This window comes from Coenobita brevimanus, chromosome 69, assembly GCF_032717465.1.
Source record: "Coenobita brevimanus isolate Jiangsu-jjx chromosome 69, ASM3271746v2, whole genome shotgun sequence".
Taxonomy (NCBI): domain Eukaryota; kingdom Metazoa; phylum Arthropoda; class Malacostraca; order Decapoda; family Coenobitidae; genus Coenobita; species Coenobita brevimanus.
The window spans coordinates 27,880,648-27,900,509 of NC_137022.1; the positions used below are offsets into that span (position 1 = coordinate 27,880,648).

A 19,862-nucleotide genomic window follows, 5' to 3' on the forward strand; every position below is an offset into this window, starting at 1 on the left:
TGGAGGGGAAGAGGGAATGCTGAGGAGGAGATGAAAGATAGAAGTGAAGGGGAACAGGGAAAGAAGAAGTGGAGGAGAGGGAAAGGTAAAGTAGAGGTGAAGAGGGAAGGTGAAGTTGGACGTGTAGATAGGATACAACGGAGTGAAATCAGATGAAAGGAAAAATCGTGACAGCAAGTAAAAATTATGACAGGTGAAATTTCTGAAGGTCTGTAACAACTCAGGTTAGAAAAATAGGAATTAAATTTAGAGATTAGTTGAAATGATGAAGGTAAATGAAAAACTGAGTAAAAAATGGCGCTAAATTATGAGACTGTGAAAACTGTGGGGATGAGTGAAATTTGTGAAGATGAGTGACAATGAGATAAGAAAGTGACAGTGTGGGAGAGGAAAACGGAGGGAGGGGGGGGGGGAATGAGCGGAAAACAATGGAGAAAGTCAATGGAAAAAGAAACGAGAGAAGGTGGCGTGAAACAGGTGTGATGATGATGATGATGATGATGATGATGATAACGGTAATGATGATGATGATGATGAAAGTAATGATGATGATGATGATGAAAGTAATGATGATGATGGTAGTAAGGATGATGATGATGATGATGATGATAATGATGACAGTGATGATGATGATGAGAGCCTCTGTGGTGCATTGGTAAAGTGTGCGTTTTCCTACGCTGGAGAGCGAGGGTTCGCGCCCCACCAGGGTAATAAACTTTGGAAGCGTTCTCCCAGCCATGTACTGCTTTGGCGGACACAAGGCGTGCTGTGGTTGAACCAGTGTCGCATACTGTAAAGTATGTTTGCACTCAGTCGGCTTGCGCGGGCCGATTACACTTGGTTCACAGACTACACACACATCCAAAGCCACTACAACACTACAATACACTTACAAGAACTTCTCACCCTACATACAATCTCTACCAGACAGCCTAAGCCACCTGGTAGAGATACATTGGCTGTATCGTCCCTGCTTCGGTAGGGATAGGTCGGTCCTGCAGTGGACCTCAACGGCTGAAGATGATGATGATGATGATGAATGATGATGATGATAGTAATGATGATGATAGTAATGATGATGATGGTGATGATAAAAATAAGGAGGCGAAACAATCTGACAGTGAAAATGAAAAAAAAAAGAAACATGGTGTTAGAGAGAGAGAGAGAGAGAGAGAGAGAGAGAGAGAGAGAGAGAGAGGAAACAAGAATTCGAGTGGAAAACAATGGAACAAGAAAAAAAAAAAAACGGAGACAGGTAGTGTGAAGTTGTGATGGTACAGGTGGAGGTAGAGGAGGTGGGTGGAGGTTCCTCTTCCCGTAAGTACTTCCTCCAAGTGGGTGCACGCCCCTCCATCTCTTCCCCTCCCGCCCACTTCACCTATTTACCTACTCACCCACCCGCCCTAAAACTCCCTTGCTTACCCTGTCACTAAAATAATTCAAGAAACAATAAATATAAACATAAATAAGGAAACAAACCACTGCTCTCCACCTTCCACTCATATTAGCGAGAACAATAATAATAATAATAATAATATTAATAATAATAATAATAATAATAATAATAATAATAATAATAATACTTGGCTCGTCACACTGAAAAATAACAAAAATTCTAAACATCTTTCTCTTCGAAACTACTAGTAACACTTTCAATTCAAAATTTTTCGTTCACCTACCCATGTAAGAAATATCTGAAACTATTTGAAATATATACGCTGTCGCATAATTAACAACTTTTCCTTAATATAGTCGGGAAGGATGAAACACGTGACAATAAAAATTACAATTCTATACAGCACAGTATTGTAGTTATTAAAGGTCAATGAACAAGAGTCAAAATGTCTATGTTGCGGTAATAATCTTAAAAAATAAAATAATCCAAGAGTACCAATAAACACGGGAAATGCAGAATGGAGTATACTTTACCTGATGAGTGACGTGATATTTGCAGAAGTTTATGCAGTTCGTGAAGTTTCTGCTGCAACGGTACTTTTCGCTATTGTGTGGAGATGCAGAAATGTGTGTCGAATGTCAAGACGTGCGTTAAATGCAGAGATGTGCGTCGAATGCGCAGATGTACGTCGAATGCGGGAAGATATGCGTCGAATGCGGGAATATGTGCGTACAATGCGCAGATATGCGTTAAACGCAATTTGCGCCGAATGTGGAGGTGTGTGTCGAAAAGTCCGACAAACGCCTGAAATGTCGATTAATCAAACACAAACTACCACAGCACTGCCACGAACACCACCACTACCATACTCATTCCCACTACCACTGCCCCGTCACCTTCCTCAGTTACCCTGGTCGCTACACTGCTGAATCAATATCAAGGAACTGACGAACCACAATGTCGGCTCCTGAAAACGTCACCATCGAGTGTTCATGACGGCTGCAGAATGTACACAGACTACATCTTACACACGTCCTTGAAATACCAACGACCTTTAAGCAGAAAAAGCCAGTCAGCGAGTTCGGTTCCCGCTAAGTGATATTTTAATAACAAACGTGTACTTGGATTCAGGGTTGCGTGTCCTTCTGTGGAATTATCTAGTTTTGAAGTATTAGCCAGTCATCTTACCCAGTATCGTTTAGATCAATGGCTAGAGTTTGGGAGGGTTTGGGGTGATCAACAGTGCTAGCTACTCGAAGGCTGATAGAGGGAGTATGGTCAGGATGGCAAGACAGGAATACAGAAATGATGGTGGTGGTGTCATGAAAGCAATAACGTTAATGGTTGAATCACCACGTCCGTAGACGGTTGTAGCACCAAACATACTGCTCCCTCCTCGCCCCCGTGTCACGCAACCTCTCTCTCCTCCTCTTTCCTCCCTCTCCCATGGCCCCTCCCTCCCTCCCTCCTTCCCCACCTATCCATCCACTCTCCCCTCCCCACCTATCCATCCATTCTCCCCTCCCCTCCCTCTCTTATGACCCCTCACTCCCGACGACCATACTCCCCTCCCCACCTATCGACCCACTCTCTCCTCCCCACCTATCCACCAACTCCTCCCATCCCACCTATCCACCTACTCAACCCCCTACTCTTAGGACTCTCTCACCACATCCCTATCTCACCTTTCCTCTCTTTCGTGATCTGCCCTCACCCCTCACCCTACTCTCAACATGATCCTTTCCCACTCTCCCCTCCCACTCTATTGATTCGTCCACCTTTCCCACCTATCCAACCACTCACTCTTCCCCCTATATTCATGACTCTCCCACTAATTCCCAACCTCAACCCCTACTCCTTGGTGATTCGCTCAACTCTCCCTCTTTCACGATCCTCCCCACAGCCTATCCACCCACTCTCCCTTCCCATTCTTATGACTCTTCCTCCGCATCTCTTCCCTCCACTCTCCCCTCCCTCTCTAGTGATCCTCCTACCTATCCTCTCCCCTCTACCCTCCCTCACTCTCATCTCCGACAACCCCCCCCTCTCTCTCTCTCTCGTGATCCGTTTTCAGTCCCTCCATCCCTTTTCATTTTATCCTCACACCATGTCTATTTAATCACTTCCCGCTTTCTCGCTATCCTCATATTCTCTCTCTTTCTCTCAAACACGCTCGCACGCACCACTCCTCAACCCCTCTCCCCGCTAGGCCCTCCCTCACTCAATATCTTCTCTTCTCGACCCCCACCCTCCCTCTTTCCCTCTTTACACAACTTCAGATCTGAAGGTAAGCTTTGACGAGGATCACAATGGCATGATTAATAACCTGAAAAAAAAAAATATATATATATATATATATATATATATATTTTTTGTGTCCGACTCTGGGCATAGGCTTCACAGCCTGCTATCAAGGCCCAGCAGTCCTCCTACATACCATACACTTCTACATGTCATGGTATTATCTGGTGTTATCTTTGTTCCACTGGTTCATACCATAAGTTATCTGATGCTTTCTTTCTATGTGATACTCGGCTAATTATTTTCTAGGTTCAAATGGCAGTATTCTCACCACTATACACAATCAATTTATTGATATATCTTTGATCAAAGACAGAAGATTAAGAATCGATATTTTGTAGAAGAAACCAAGTGCTGTAACAAATGCAGGAAACACACACACAGTGGAAAAGCTTAAGCACTAAGTTGGGAAGTTGGGAAGTGGCATACACAAGCATTATAAGAGGGCACGACATACTTACTTTCAGTCTGGGATGTTAATAAGAATGGTGGTGGTATGACGCAGGTGGTCATGTGTCACCATAAACAGTACTGTATATCATTACCATAAATAAAAATATATACAGTATGTAAACAGCTAATACAGTTTTCTCAACAGTGACCACAAGCTATGTGGATGTAATCTGCTGGTTTTAAAGTTGGTTCAACTACAATCCACAGAAAGCACTGGAGTAACAAGAGGAAATGTGTCACCATAATGACTACTTACAGATGTAGTTTAGCTTTCAAGTTTAGCTTTCAATATAATCCTGGGGCCTAATTGTACAAGTATAGTTAACAATGTCCTTACCTGTAAGGCCTGAGTTCCATCCTTTGATGATATTTGTAAGAACAAAACAAGCAAATAATATACAATTTTCAAGTGCATTTATATCCTCTTCAGGCCTGATAAGTGGCCTATATCTAAGTCTTGCTGCTGCCAGACAAATTTATACCACACATTAGAATATCCACACAGTGAAAAGGTTAATGAAAGCTACATCTAACCCCTTCAGCTTGGAAGTTTCTCTTGATCTGAATGAAATTGTCTGGAGGTACCAAGAATAAAACAGAATACACATGATCAGACTGAAAGGGTTAATGTAAGCATGTAAACACAACTGACCTGTTTTGAGCTGTCAGCATCTGTGATGAGTCCCTCCGCCCACTGGATGGAGTTTGACACTGGGATATCTGAGCCTGAGCGACGCAGTGTCCGCACCACCTCTCCTGTCTGCAACACCAACCGGTCAACCTGCTGCTGCGTTGAACTCAGCAAGAAGCCCTGCCAAGTGGAGAGGAAATATCATCATCACCATCGCCTTTGACAGAGTCATTATTATCCAACACCACTATCACCAGAACCATCCTCATCATTCTCATCATCAACATCATGACTTTTTTTTTTTTACTATGACATATAAATAAAATGCCTTACCTGCTGCAATCTGAAGGCTTGCCCATTAGAGTACTTCATAGGGGAAACATTTCTATACAGTGTGTCCTGGATCCGCCTCATCACATTCTCTGTGCGTTCTGGTGCTGTCTTCATACATAGTAGCGCATCATGCACAGGAAATGGCATGAATTTTACACTGTAGTTGCTGCACATAAAAAGAAATGATCACACTGTTAGTATACCTTCTTTGTTTTGATAATCAAAAAAATATTCCATGTAAGAAAATAATTAAACATCATAACTATCAGACAGTATTATCAATGGCTTAATGTACGGCAAAACCAAATTTAAATCAGGAAAATATCGATGCCCACATATTTTCTTACCTTTGTAATGCATAGGCAATATCACTGTAGCCTTGCAAAGTGACATTATTTCTATCATAACTTATATACTGTAATTTGGAATTGATCTGAAGAGCTTTGGCTAGAAGTCTTGCACCACTGTCCCCCATGTAATTACCACTGAAAGAGAGATACAATGCAATTTTACTTTCCACACAATACATTAAATATCCATAATTAAATCTGTAATTTCTTATCATTGTACAGTAACAGCAATCCTACAACTGCAGAGCTTTACATTATCAACATGTCATTTAATTGTAAAAAATACCTATGTAATCACCATGAATTCAGAATTATCACTGCCATCCCATGATTAATAAAAAATAATCACTATTGTACATATGTCAATTCTACTTCTAATAACAAATCAAGCTTGAAAATCATAATCTCCCCAGAAAAAGAATAAAATGTACTGTATTCAATAATCACTATTACACTCAGTCAGCTCACCTAATATCCAAGTTCTGGAGGCAATGGTTACTGCCCAGAGCATTGAGAAGGTTGTGTAGGTCTGTCTTAAGGCGGGAGTCATTAATAGACAGGGACTCCAACACACAGTCTTCTTCCTACAAGCATGAAATTCTTATATAACTACAGCCTGAAAACTATTTTTTAAGGTAACAGTAAAATCACAAGGTAATGATAACACTTCAATAACCTGCACTGATGGAACACAAAGAGTAAAATGAATCAAAATCTTCAACTGAATAATGAGCACTGGGAAAAAAAAAAAAAAAAAAAAAAAAAAAAAAAAATCCTGTGTACAGTATAAACTTTACATTCACAATACCTTGTACTGAATTACACCTGTGATTCCTCTAATGTGCATTTTGTATAACACATTCATATTCATCATGAAGCAGAACAGATTAGTCTATCAACTGATAATCATCATAGTATCATCATGCAGACTTATGTGATTACAGATTCAATGTTAACCTGCATAATGTTACAATATACATAATTTGAGAATACACACAAAAAGTCCTTCAACTCACTTGGATCATTTGTACCACTGACTCCATAACATGATACACATGCTTGCTCTTGATGTTGTTAAGATTTCGGCCTATTACTAGTTTCTTAATACTTTTATTTTTACTAATAGCTGCTACTACAGGACCCAGCTGTGTCTCCAACCCTGGTACAGAAAAAAACACGTTACAACAAGCCTATGAGTCTCATATTCTTTTTTTAACTAGCTCTTGGTTTTCTACTCATGCAGGTACATGTACTGGTTCACCTGTGTTTACAATTTATGCATGTAATGTGAAATTCATTAAAATAGCTGCAGCTTCTAAGAAACTTATGATCTGTGCCAACATATTTCAGCTGCTAGTACAGTATGTGGAGCAAAATTTCATATGATGTAGTGTACTGTATATAATAAATCCATCTCATACAAAATACAAGCAAATCTGCATAACACATAATAAAAGCATTCTAAGGATGATTCAATGCTGTCTTACTATCAAATAGGATACTGTGTAGAATCTTACAGCCACCTGTACAATAAAGTGCACTAAATCAAACGTCACTCGATATTAATGAGGTGTACACAGCTCTCTTTACTTGTGGATGTGAAAATCAGTTCATATGAAAAGAAAACCTCATCAACTTACCATTATCTGAAATGTCTAACGCAGACAAACATCTGACACCATGAATGCAGGATTCCAATATTTGCGCTCCTGTTGACCCAAGCTGGTTACTGCTCAGATCAAGGTCAACATCTGAGATGTTTTCATTACATGCTAACCCTAGTAGAACATTCCTGGAAGGAGAAGAAAAAAAAAAAAAAAAAATCAATCACTTTAACCTAATTCATCACCATCACCATTACACCAACCCTTACTCCCACATAACAGATGGAAAAAGGCAGTGATGGCAGTAGTTGTACCCTGATTCATCTGAAACGTGAACTCTTGGACTACAGGCTGAAGATGCCCATCCCATGCAATTCACCATCCTCCTTTTGAGGGAGAGGTAAGTAGTTAAAGGGTGTTTGTATAACCAGGCGGTTTGTCCACTCAGTTACATCAGTGTCACCACAAGAAGGTGCCCCTCTCCGGTACCTGTGAGACAGGATTCAAAGCAAAAACAACAAAGTATTGAAGTGGGAGACCTTTCAAATGGCATGCCTGTTGAAATGGGCACACATACCACTGAAGTATGTAGAATCCTTTGCCACTTCATAAGCAACTGCAAGTATATTACAGCACTATTAAATCTAACTAAAATAATCAGCTGACCATATACAAATGATATATGATATTTGATAAACATTTGATTGGGTAAAGTATTTGAAACAATGAGAAAATCTGAAGATACCGTCATGGAAGTGCAAATATTCAACAGAATATCGAAGTGCTATCATACATGTAAAAAGACATGAAACACATACAAAAACTGCCATTCAAATTAATCTGTTAAACTCCAGCATACATGACAGAACTTGATTATGAGCTAAAGTAACTGTGGAATGCATAATAACAGCATAATATTCACTTTCAAGTTTGGCACATATAACAGTGGTATGGTAAATGATCATGATACAAAAAGTAAGAGGAGATTAAATGCATGATGCATAAAACTCTTCTATAAAACTTACTTGAGCGCATCAGCAGGGAGTTTACACTGAGACAAAGTGAGCGTTTTGAGTGCAAGGGTGGAGGTAAAATACTGCTTGAAGGACGGCAGCATTTCCCTGCTCTTCTTGCTCCCAAACCCATTGCGTGAGAGGATGAGGTGTGTGAGGCTACTAGTGCACCCTCGTAACAACGCTCCAAACAACTGCAGAGAGCCATGCAAGAAAATATTCTCATACATCATTAATAATATAATTATCATCAGTATCTTGACTGACCCTTTTCTCATCAAAAGATAGGCTAAGGTAGGACTCAGAATCATAAAAACCATCAACAGTACATACACAATGTTTTTATCTCGTGAAACTGGTAATGCAAAAACAATCGTGTTGGAAAAGTTCATATTTAAAGTGTAGCAATGAGTCCAATATATACGAATTTGACTCATATACCTCATTTGGGGATGCATCTCAATGTATATCATGCGAACAATACAAAAGCAAAGATCAAACTCACGGCATCGATGGCACAATCGGTTGCAGAGAGGTCAAGTGTCTTAAGGGTGTTGGGCTGAGCAAGGAAATTGTAAAGGTTGTTGACATCATCACGTAGGGAGTTGCCAGCCAAGTTCAGGAATGTTAAGGTCTGACCCATATACTGAAAAATAATATCAATACATTTCATTGAGGACTAAATGTTACAAACAAGTACAGTACTTGGGATAATTACTACCACCAAATTGTACTACACTCTTTTATATCAATGATGAAAAATATCTATACTTAATCAGTGTTACAAACTATACATGACATTTACAATCTAACAACTTACTTATCCTGCCATCAACTCAATCTGCATCATATCATCTTTTTACTTTTATTCCTGCCAACTCAACAATTTTATTCAGCTTAGGACAGATTTTTCAAACAGTTGAGATTTGATACAGCCTTAAAAGATCCCTTCACTAAAAAAGACTTTTTCTAAGCTGAAAATAATAATCTGGTAACATCAAGAATACACTCAAAAGGATGTTACTTGATTTCAGTGTTAATGATATGAAATAGTTTATAAATGGGCAACTCTACTGCCTAGTTATAGGTCCCTCAACTTTCTCCCTATCCCATGGAAGGAGAGTAGTGGATTGCACAAGGGAAACTTTAGCCTGTAGTCCACTGGGTTCACATTCAGACGAGCCTGGACTTACAACTACAACTATTTCTACTACGGTGATACTATTACTACTACTACTACTAATCTGACATTAAAACAACCACATCAATAAGCAAGGGCCTAACTGGTGACTAACCTTATTGACTGACAGGGAATGTGCGAGCATGTTGACGCCCTTCCCAGTGAGGCCACAATAGGAAAGGTTTAGATGACTTAGACCCTTAGCTTGACGACCAATGGGGTTACTTATATGGATAGCACCTGCAAGCAGAAACAATTATTATGATGATTTTAAAAAATACAGTACTGCTACAATTGAAGAGTACTATACTGGAAATGATGAGGATACAAAAAGCTCCTCATAAAAGAAATGGCAAAGACCAGACTTAAAAGTACTATGAGGCAAAATTATGGGAGAAAATGGTCAGTATATAATTATGTTTCCAGAGTTATGTAATTATTAGTCAGCAGTCAATCATCAATCACATACAATATAATACTATAGTATGTCCTGACACATTAACCTAATTTAAACAATGTAGTATCAGAAAAATGTGGGTGATAAATAAATACTGATTCTATACATACAACTGAAACCCACATAAAGCAAGCACCCTCACTATAATCAGCTAATGTACTTCTAAATTACAATGATAAAATACAAACAACTCTTATTTACGACAACACTTTCCAATAAAATTCAAATCAAATATATCATAATTATTTGGAGATTATTAATATGAATCAATTTTACAATCATTCAACCACAGCCAAAATTACAATGCTTCATCTCAATCATATAAAGCAGGTAACCCCTTCAATCTGATGATATGTAGTTTATTACTTTATTCTTGCTATCTCCAAACAATTTCATTCTGCTTGAGAGCCTTTTCAAACTGAGGATGTTAGATACAGCCTTAATGAACCCCTTCACTAACAGAGTGCCCTCTTAAGCTGAAAAATCATCAGGAAAATGGAAGCATGAAATCAGAAATAAGTCTTCATATTGATGGGGTTATGAAGCATCCACTTACGCACTGCTTGTTCTAATCAACGACCTCCAATCAGCAAACGAAGTACTGCTGGCCACCAGGAGAAGCTGATATTCATAACCAAACTACAGGTATACTATTAGTCCTTGTCTAATCTCCAACTATGACTAATGATCTATATACACCAGTCAAACTTATAGGCTACATTAAATGCCCACTTTTACTTTAATAAACTCACAATCTATAATACTGTACATTCTAGCAACTATTACACTTATTACCCATACACATTTCTACCTGACCTAACTGTTGTGTATCTGGGTGATGAACCTCTATGTGATCCTCGTGTGAACTTCAGTACCATATCCTCTATTAAATGTCATCTTAAGATCAATAATTGACCAGCAAGTTTTACTTGTGTGGTGTATGATGAGCTTGAATATAACTGAAGAAAAGGAAAGCAAAGGAATATTAATGAAACATTATAAATGTAAAAAGGGGAACTGAGGGGGTGGAAAGAATAAAAATTATGAGGAATTGTACAGAATGATTATGATTAATTCCAAGATTAAAGTAAAGGTGGAACTTGGATGATGATGATGATGATGATGATGAAACTTGGAGTTGCAAGGAAAACAAAACAAAAAAATAAAAACAACATAAAAGGATGATAGGTTTAATAAAACAGAGGGGACTGTGGCAATCACTGATATAAAATGCAGTGATGGAGGCAGTGAGGTTTATGATGAGTGAGCAAAAAAGTAACACTTTACCATATACAGATTAGTAGCTATTAGACACAAAAATCGCGACCGAAAATCTCCCAACATTCATTGAGCACACTTTTTTCTTTTCCCCAGTGTCCTACCACACAAAGCCTGAAATATAACTTACAGTGCATGAAAAGGCTAAATTAATGGGGGCAAGGAAACTGCAGCATTTACTCATTTGGGGAAAAAAAAAATTACCTATATATCAAATACAACATGAAAAGTGAAGGGAAAATTATAACTCCACACATATCCTGTGTTCGGTAAGGTGCAATGGCTGTTAGAACAACCCTCAAATGACAAGTCATGTGAAATGAACACAACTGTTTGGATTTCCATGAGGCAGCTGTATATTTATCAATCATTTAATGCAACTGGGGGCATAAACAAAGTCATGTACTCTTAGCTCCTTCAACTGACAGTACAGTATTATTCAGATTGAGAGAGATTTTTCAGATGAAGGGGCTACTGAAGAAAATACTTAACCTCTTCAGTTCAAAAAGTGTCCCATATGCTAAATAAAAATCTCTGATGCCAGTAAAAAAAAAAAAAAAAAAAACTTATCCTCACATTAAGAACTTAAATGTGCCAGAATAAAGCAGCCTCGCCTCATGTTCCTACGTCTAACAAGGGGTAATCTGGGACGTGCTGTTACTGTATATGGTAAAATGCTAAGGTTGTGTTAGGCGTGGTTAAAATATAGATCTGTGGGTTTAGGGATGAGATACAAGTGCTTCCTCATGGCATGTGTTACAGTACTGTACAGTATTTATATTATGCTGCATGCCCAGTCAAATGGTGTGTTAATCTACAAAACAGCTGCTGCTAGACTGTAAACTCTGTATCACAGTATATAATCTGGAGAAAAGAAAAAAAAAAAAACATACATTCTTTATTACTTCACCAAAAATATTATCAGCCACAAATTTACCACTAAGCCTAAATAGGCAACAGCAAAGAGTAACCCACACTTTGAAATCACGGACAGAAAGCAAATACTCCCATAATGAAGTTACTTTAACATTTAATACAGTACCTGCACATACACTGAAATATATATGTATATATTTTATGAATCACATCCTTCTGGAGGATATTTAGCTATTTTACAAACATACAGGAAACTTAACTTAAGAAAAAACTAGTACTGTATGCTGAACTAATATTTCAGATCACAGAATAGAAGCTAATATGCACCACTACACGTTCTAGTTGTGTGTGTGTCTGTGCAAGTTTGATGTTATTGGTTATTCTAAACCCGGTCACCGGTGGCATTGCTGTTAGGTACTCAGAGAACATGCGCAGGTGACAGACATTTCAACAGACCCCCATACAAGTTAAACTCTCTGAAAAGATGGCCAACAAGTCATAACAGAATAACAATACTGTACTAACACCAGCCTCAATGTTTCTGGTGTAGCTTTAAGCGCTTTGTTAAATCATTTCAATTTCTTATAACTTCAGATGCATCAAGCACTTCTCATCATAAAATGGCAAATGAAATAAAGCAAACACAGAGGCTGGAAAATGTGACAGCATCCCCAGGCGAAGTAGAGTGGCCCAAAAATTTAATCTGACCCTGAAGTACAAGGAACTGGACAACTTCACTTTGGTTCTCAATTCAAGTATATCACTGAGGTCTGTGTAGAATATAACAATGTAAGATAGTACCTGTTATATAAGGTCATATCAGTTTTGCTACTTCATTGGCCTAATTAAGCTTACACCATATAAACAGTATACAAAACAAGTCTCAGTTGAAAAATCATACTCGCATTTGGAAAAGTTGCTTACTGAGGACCAACAACAGTTTTAGCCCACTTTAAATCTAAGGAGAGTCCAAGTTGGGCTAAAAATGCTGTACCTCACCAAGAAAAAACCTTCCCAGATGTGGGTATAATTCCTCCATCTGAACAAGCCACGACACTAATATTTAGGTACACAAACCTCCATGAGTTACATGGTCGGATGGGAGATCCAAAATGATGAAGTTAATCAGTTTCTTACATTGTACAACAGTGTCCTTTAAAGAACATGACAACCCAGCCAGCTAGAGGACAGTAGGGTGGCAGAGTGGTTGGTTACTGCACTGAAATAACAGCAATTTAAAGTGGTAACAAACCCCCAGCCACTGGAGACAGCTTGGCAACCAGGCCGCACAGATTGTTTAAACCTGTTGAGAGGAATATCATGAAAAACAAGAATTACTGATGATGACCCTCCAAAGAGTAGGCCAACTTGTAGCTTGACATATTTCTTACCAACCAAATCAGCATCATAAACTTTTTATAATCGTCTTTACGAACAATGACATATCTTCTAAATAATTTAAAAAATCACACACAAGTAACAATCCCAGTTAACATCATATTTCTGGTGTTCATATACAGTAAACCTGTATATCCTATCTAATTAATTCAGAAGGCTACCTCATCTGAGGTATGACTTACAGCTTTAAATTTAGCTGAAGAATCATTTGTTATAATTCTTAAACTCAGTTTCTCTCCTTACCTCATGCACAATACAGTTTATGCACCCATCCAGTTATACTTACTCCAAAACTGTACCTAAACATTAAGATTTTTGTGGTTATCATCACATTTTGAGCTACAATGACCTAAAACTGCAAATATAACTTGTTACCTTTCATAAACACCTACATGAGTTGACAAGGCCAACTGAAGGTGAATTGGTCCCTACTGTCTTTCAATTTCTGATGCAAACAAACAAACAAAAATGCAATTTGTGGCACTGGACATTCCAATACACTTCCAGTGAAAATGGAAAGTTTGCATAATGTTTGTACTGGACTGGTTGATCTGGACACACCTGCCTCCAGCTGTCATCTAGAACATATACAGTACATAATCAATTGCACTAATTAGTCCATTAAATACATTACAACAAAAGCATTTTGAAGATAATTTAAGAAACTGACCTCTCTGGAAGTGTTTTTTTTTTAATTATGGATTATGTAACTGGACTACGTGTTATTAATGGTTACACACGGAAATCATACTCACTACATAAATTAAGTTGTTATTATTGGCACTATATCCCATCTAACAGCAGCCACACCACCAAAATAAAAAATTGCCAGATATAAAAACATCACCAGAATTAACCCTTAAACAGAGGGCTAAACTGAGATTTTTCGACCATCTTTAACCGTTTCCTTCCCTTAATGGAAGGGGTACTGTAACACACTAAAAATATAATTACAAACAATATTCTTTCATCTACAAACAGACACCAAGAACGATTTCTGCAGTTTTTGTCATTCTGCTGTTGCACTGAGATGAAGTACTGTACCGTATACTGACTTTCAACCATTTTGTAAATGACAAATAAACAGACAGAAGAAATATATATATATATATATATATATATATATATTTAATACAGACCAGCTAGTCTCTTGAGACCTACCAGAGACAAAGCAAATGAACTTTAATGTTCACTAGCCCAACAAATGACTGAAAAGACAAAAAGGCCACAGTATAGAGTGGAAAAAAAAAAAAAAAAAAAACTGCAAACCTACAGGAAAAAGTGTGTACATCATATGATGTTCCCCAATGTTTAAGGGTCAAGAATATCACCAGAATTAAATGTACCAATGACTAGAAGGAAAAGACTAATACTACTAATGAGAACAACAGTTTCAGATTCAGTGTAAGATGGGAACAGCATAAGGTCAGTCAGTACAGTTTAGTTGTGGTAATAAGCATGACAAAAATTAATACATTAATTAGTTAACTTTGTACCCCTAGACTGCATATTTAAGTGTATGATTCAAAATCACTCTGGCTCCCACTCAGGTGAATGAAGTCCTTGTCATTCATTGTCTTTTTTATGTTTTTTCACAGCAAATAACAAAAAGATGCATCATGAAGTAGCTGTTCCACTGCTACCAATAACATGATTTAGCCAAATCCCCCAATTTATAGTACCAGTTATACAGAAAAACTCTGTAATGTACCAAACTCATCCCTAACACACAATGAGGACTTGTTAAATACAATGAGGGTAAAAATGTATTTTCTCAGAGATGGCAGATACAGTAGTAATGTAGCCACAGTTATTTTTTATAGTTCAAATTTCACATGCATGTGCTAATCTTAAATCTAGTATTCAAGGTTGAATGCTTAAAACTTAAAACTGTGAAAGGAAGGTAAGCCTCAAGTTTGTACAAAAATTTCTGAAGCACCCAATGCAGACAGAATGAGCCTGACCTACCGGTATCTGTTTGATTGCTGACTTCACTCTGTAATACAGGAAAAATGCTGATCACACCTTATACTCACAGATATTCTGCAAATGTCCATTAAAAAATCAGGGGCTTACCTTTCCCTCTGCAATTTAAATTTTAAGCATACACCCATTAAGGTAATAGGGAAAGATCACAAACAGACATGATGGAGGAAACAAAGCTAAACAAAAGTTAGTACAGTTGTGTGGGAAGCCAGGTAGATGAAAGTATAAATCTCATCTTGAAAAATATATAAATAAAACAGCAAACTAAATATCACCCCCAGATTCTGTACCACCCAGGTCAGACCCACCTTTGTCCTCCAATGGGTTGTGCGAGAGGTCAAGCTTCTGAAGTGGAATGTTGCTATTGGACAAAAGTGCCAAAGACAGCTTATTGGCAAATTCTCTGTAAAGTTTGAAAACACAAATTCATTAGTCTACATTTTCATTCCTTATTTTTTGGAAATACTGTATACACATAATATAAAAAAGTGCCCTAGTAAATAAACACAATTTAAACTTTAAAACTATGATGTACATATATCATCATCATCATCATCATCATCCAGACCTCCTTTCCCACCCTAGGGCAGGGTGAGGGGTAGCAATGTCCAGACATATATTGGTAAGGTTTATCAGGTGCAAATCCACTGTCAAGCTACTAATTTGCGCTTAAGTCTCTGAAAACTATACTGGATACTGATAATAAAAACAATACTGAACAGTGTATCAACAACAAGCAGAATTAAAACGAAGAGTGAATGCATCTTAACTGCAATTTCTCAAATCATACTTACGCTTTGGCACCAATATTATCTAAGTACAACTCTTCTATGCTAAGTGACTTGCTGACGACATGCAGGATGCGCTCTATAGCCTCATGGGAGAGCTTGCTGTGGCTGGCACGAAGTTTCCGAAACCATGTGTTGTACTCTAGTGCACTGATGATGGGTATCAGGTCCCTGAAACATATCAAGATGATAATGTTTGGACTGGCTGCAACTCAATCATTAACATTCACATGCAACAGTTTGGTTAATGTTAAAATCAGACTGGCTTACGTAAATATCACCCTCACCTTTCTCAATAAACACACATGCAGCAATTACATCAATTAAAAAAAATATATATATATATATATATATATATATATATATATATATATATATATATATATATATATATATACTAAGAAGTCTACACAGCATACAATAGTCTATAGTTCCTCTAAACACATTTCTACAATTACTGTCCTCTTGAGCAGCAAAAAATCAATACTTATATGTATGAATAACTCACTATCAATCTGTTATTTCCAGTGCAGTACTACAATACAATATATATTTAACAACACTCCTTTATTCACTAGGTGCTTTTACTCACTTCTACAAATCAGTGACAATATACTACTGTCACTGATCTTATTCAGTAAGTATACAGTCTTAGGCTATGCACAAAATTCTAATGAAACACACACGAGAATAATCAAATTAACTTACATCATAAACTCTCCACCACTCACACAACCATGAACATATTAACACATACAAATTTCAACAGTAAAGTAGCTATTAATGAAAGGGATTTGCTAAAAAAGAAAAAAAAAAAAAAATCAGTAGAACACAATGTACATGCCATATCCATGACAGGGGTGGATATGTTCTCAGTCAGACCACTCAACACCTGGGGCAAAGTTACAGGTTCGTATTCTAGGTGGCATAGGAGTCTTCACAGCAAATGATTTTGCATATTAAACCTTAACATTATATTGTATGTTACATACAGCAGACCCTCCCTGTGCACAAATACAGCATTAACCAAGAATTCAGCACACTTGGAATCTACGCACTCAAGAGATCCATGAACCATTATAAAATGCTAATCTGTCAACTACCCTTCCAGACTGACTCAATTTTGCCAAATGATGACCTGAAAAGAACAGATATGCTTCTTAAAAAGACAATCTACTGTACAGTATAGAGGACAAGCAGACATAATACAATGACAATAAAGACGTAATACCGTAAAAGAAGTGGGCTAAGAGTCACTATAACAGACCTCATCTTTCAACGAAAAACCTCTTTGACCTCACCTAGACAACAGCTATGCTTCATAGGGGGTTAGCCTACTATATAAAGATAAAGCAGACCAAATGCAGTGATATCAATGAGGCTTAAATGAATCAAATGTGTAAAAAATAATCATGCAGGTAGCTTCAATCATCAAGGATGAGATGTGAGTAACATGCCGCACAGCTGTCATGCTTTTTCACGAAAATTACATTCCTGGCACGGTTTTTTTCTTGTTTTGTCCACACACTGGGGAACTGCACATATGGAGCTCACACATACAGGAGGTCTTCTGTATATAGTTTTAAGATCGGCACTGTTTGCATCAATAACATACAAGATAATACTGAGGTGTAAGTGCAGAACAAATCCCTGAGGAAAAGGTGATACAAATTCCCCAAAGCCACTTAGAACACTGACCACAGTGCTGGGAACAAAAGAATACAAGGTACACCTCACACTAAACATGCAATGGGAGGATTTCTCAAGCTCACTGCTGTCACCAACTGAGGAAGCCTTTGCACTTCATTACTCAGTTTTTATAATCATATTAACTCCTTTGGCATAAGGAAGTAGCTTCTACTTTATCATGCTGCTACATCATCATTTCATTCAGCTTATGAAAGCCCCATAGAAGAGAACCTAATGAATGAAATATTTAATCATTCCAGTTCAAAATGTCTAACCAAATATGTCTTGAAATAGCACAAATATAAGAGAAAACCCATCATTATACTGAAGGGGTATGAAACCATGACACTAGTACTTATCAGGATTATCTTCCAACGTTTCATACACATAACTGAGGCATCCACGACATCAGTACTTATCAGGATTATCTTCCAATGTTTCATACATGCTTAATCAGGGCATCCTGAAATGAATGGATCTTGAATTTGGTTCTCTTTTCTTGGAAAGAACAATCTTTTTGTAGGCACCTTGCTTTTGGTTCTTTGTGCTTTGCTCTAAAAAGTCATTACTGTACTCACTCAAAACATTAATCTTAAATCAATCAGTATGTATAGTTTCTTCTGAATACAAAGTTATTAAACCTAACAGTAACTGTGCAGCTTGGCAGGTAGTAGATGGTTACCATCAGCCCTGGGAGGCACTACCATGGGAGTAGTGTGGGGTTATTTGCTCGACAGCTGGCCTTGCACAACACTTCCAGGTGAGGAATCAACAACATTTACACAAAGTGAAACTATGGTACTACACATACATATCTCTGCTACACAACTACACTCTGTTCCAAGGGGTAGGATGAACTTGTCAGTCTTGGATGGCAGTTTGCCAAGGAAAACCCTGAATTCAAACCAGAGGCTCCAGGTAGGGTTGGCAACAGTAGGGAACATATGGCCATTAGAAAACTTGCCCGCAACATTTGTTAGTAGCATATACAAGTGGTGCTGGAGCTACATAGCACCCAGCAGTACTCCTAACTGCCATAAACAGATGAAAAACGGCTTACAAACACATGCACAACGAAGACCTTCAAAACCGTAACCATAACAGAAACTATTAACTCTCTTAACGTGATGATGTCATTTTTGCTACTTCCTAATGGCTTTATTCAGACTAGGAACAAATTTAAAACTGATGGCTAAGATACAACCTTCATTAATCCCTCCACTATTTGGGTACTCTCCTAAAGTCAATACAGTATAGTTCTTAAGGAGCAGCAGGAGTAAAATATACATGCTATCAAAGGAAAGACCTGCTAAATGACAAAAAAATCAAAAAGGTTTGGTAGTAAATCCCTTGTTGTACCAAAATCTTAATTCCTGAACTCCCCTCAAAAACACATGGCTCTATGTTAGTAATGTTCCCCTACAGCAAATGGCAAATTAATAGTTTGTAAACTATGAAAGCTTGGCTCTGGCCCTAAGCTTTCTGGGTAGGATATCATGTACAGCTGTAGAAACTAGTATCGTTACAACTTCTTCTCAAATAATCATGAAACTCTCAGTTAATATTCTGAAAGCCTGTTCAGTTCCAAAGGTCACATCACTGGGTTTAAAAAGCTATTGATGACTGTCTATTTAACTGCTGTAGTGAAGTGTATCAGTACTGTAAAGATGTGATAATGAAGTAATACATACCTTAATATTCATGTTTAAGTATTTGGAAAAATATGATCTTGACCTGTAACCTCCATGTTTTTGTTTTTTTAGTCCAAATTTTCTCCTTGTGTGGCGATAAATTTTACCAAAACATAAAATCTGTGTAACAATTTATTAAAACTTCCATAAGTTCTTTTGTAGGGGACTTTAAACCAGGGAATGGGGGTAATCCGAGTCTTGGACTTTCCAAATTCATTTGCAAGCCAACTTTCTAGTCTGCCACATGTAAGGAGGCTGATGCGTGACAGACAGACACACAAATCAATATATAGACAAACAGATGACACATTCTGAAACTCCCTGCACTGTATAGGGGGTGAAACTATGAAAATTATATCACCCTTCATATTTTGTTTATAGGGTTGATAAAAATTTGTTCTGGTAATACAGTATCTGATATTACATAAAAAAAAAAAA

General features: G+C 37.6%; 1 protein-coding gene across 1 annotated transcript in view; it reads right to left on the bottom strand.

Annotated features, from left to right (window-relative positions):
• The window catches only part of LRR (capping protein regulator and myosin 1 linker 1 leucine rich repeat protein), a 130,713-nt gene that overhangs the window by 61,576 nt on the left and 49,275 nt on the right, over positions 1-19,862 (bottom strand). The window contains exons 7-17 of the mRNA XM_080277394.1: positions 16,051-16,215; positions 15,565-15,659; positions 9,377-9,501; positions 8,587-8,727; positions 8,094-8,275; positions 7,105-7,256; positions 6,481-6,623; positions 5,933-6,048; positions 5,462-5,599; positions 5,115-5,280; positions 4,803-4,961 (exon numbers count right to left, since the gene is read on the bottom strand). Of these exons, the coding sequence (XP_080133520.1) occupies positions 4,803-4,961; positions 5,115-5,280; positions 5,462-5,599; positions 5,933-6,048; positions 6,481-6,623; positions 7,105-7,256; positions 8,094-8,275; positions 8,587-8,727; positions 9,377-9,501; positions 15,565-15,659; positions 16,051-16,215 (1,582 nt within the window). The remainder of the gene's footprint in view (positions 1-4,802; positions 4,962-5,114; positions 5,281-5,461; positions 5,600-5,932; positions 6,049-6,480; positions 6,624-7,104; positions 7,257-8,093; positions 8,276-8,586; positions 8,728-9,376; positions 9,502-15,564; positions 15,660-16,050; positions 16,216-19,862) is intronic.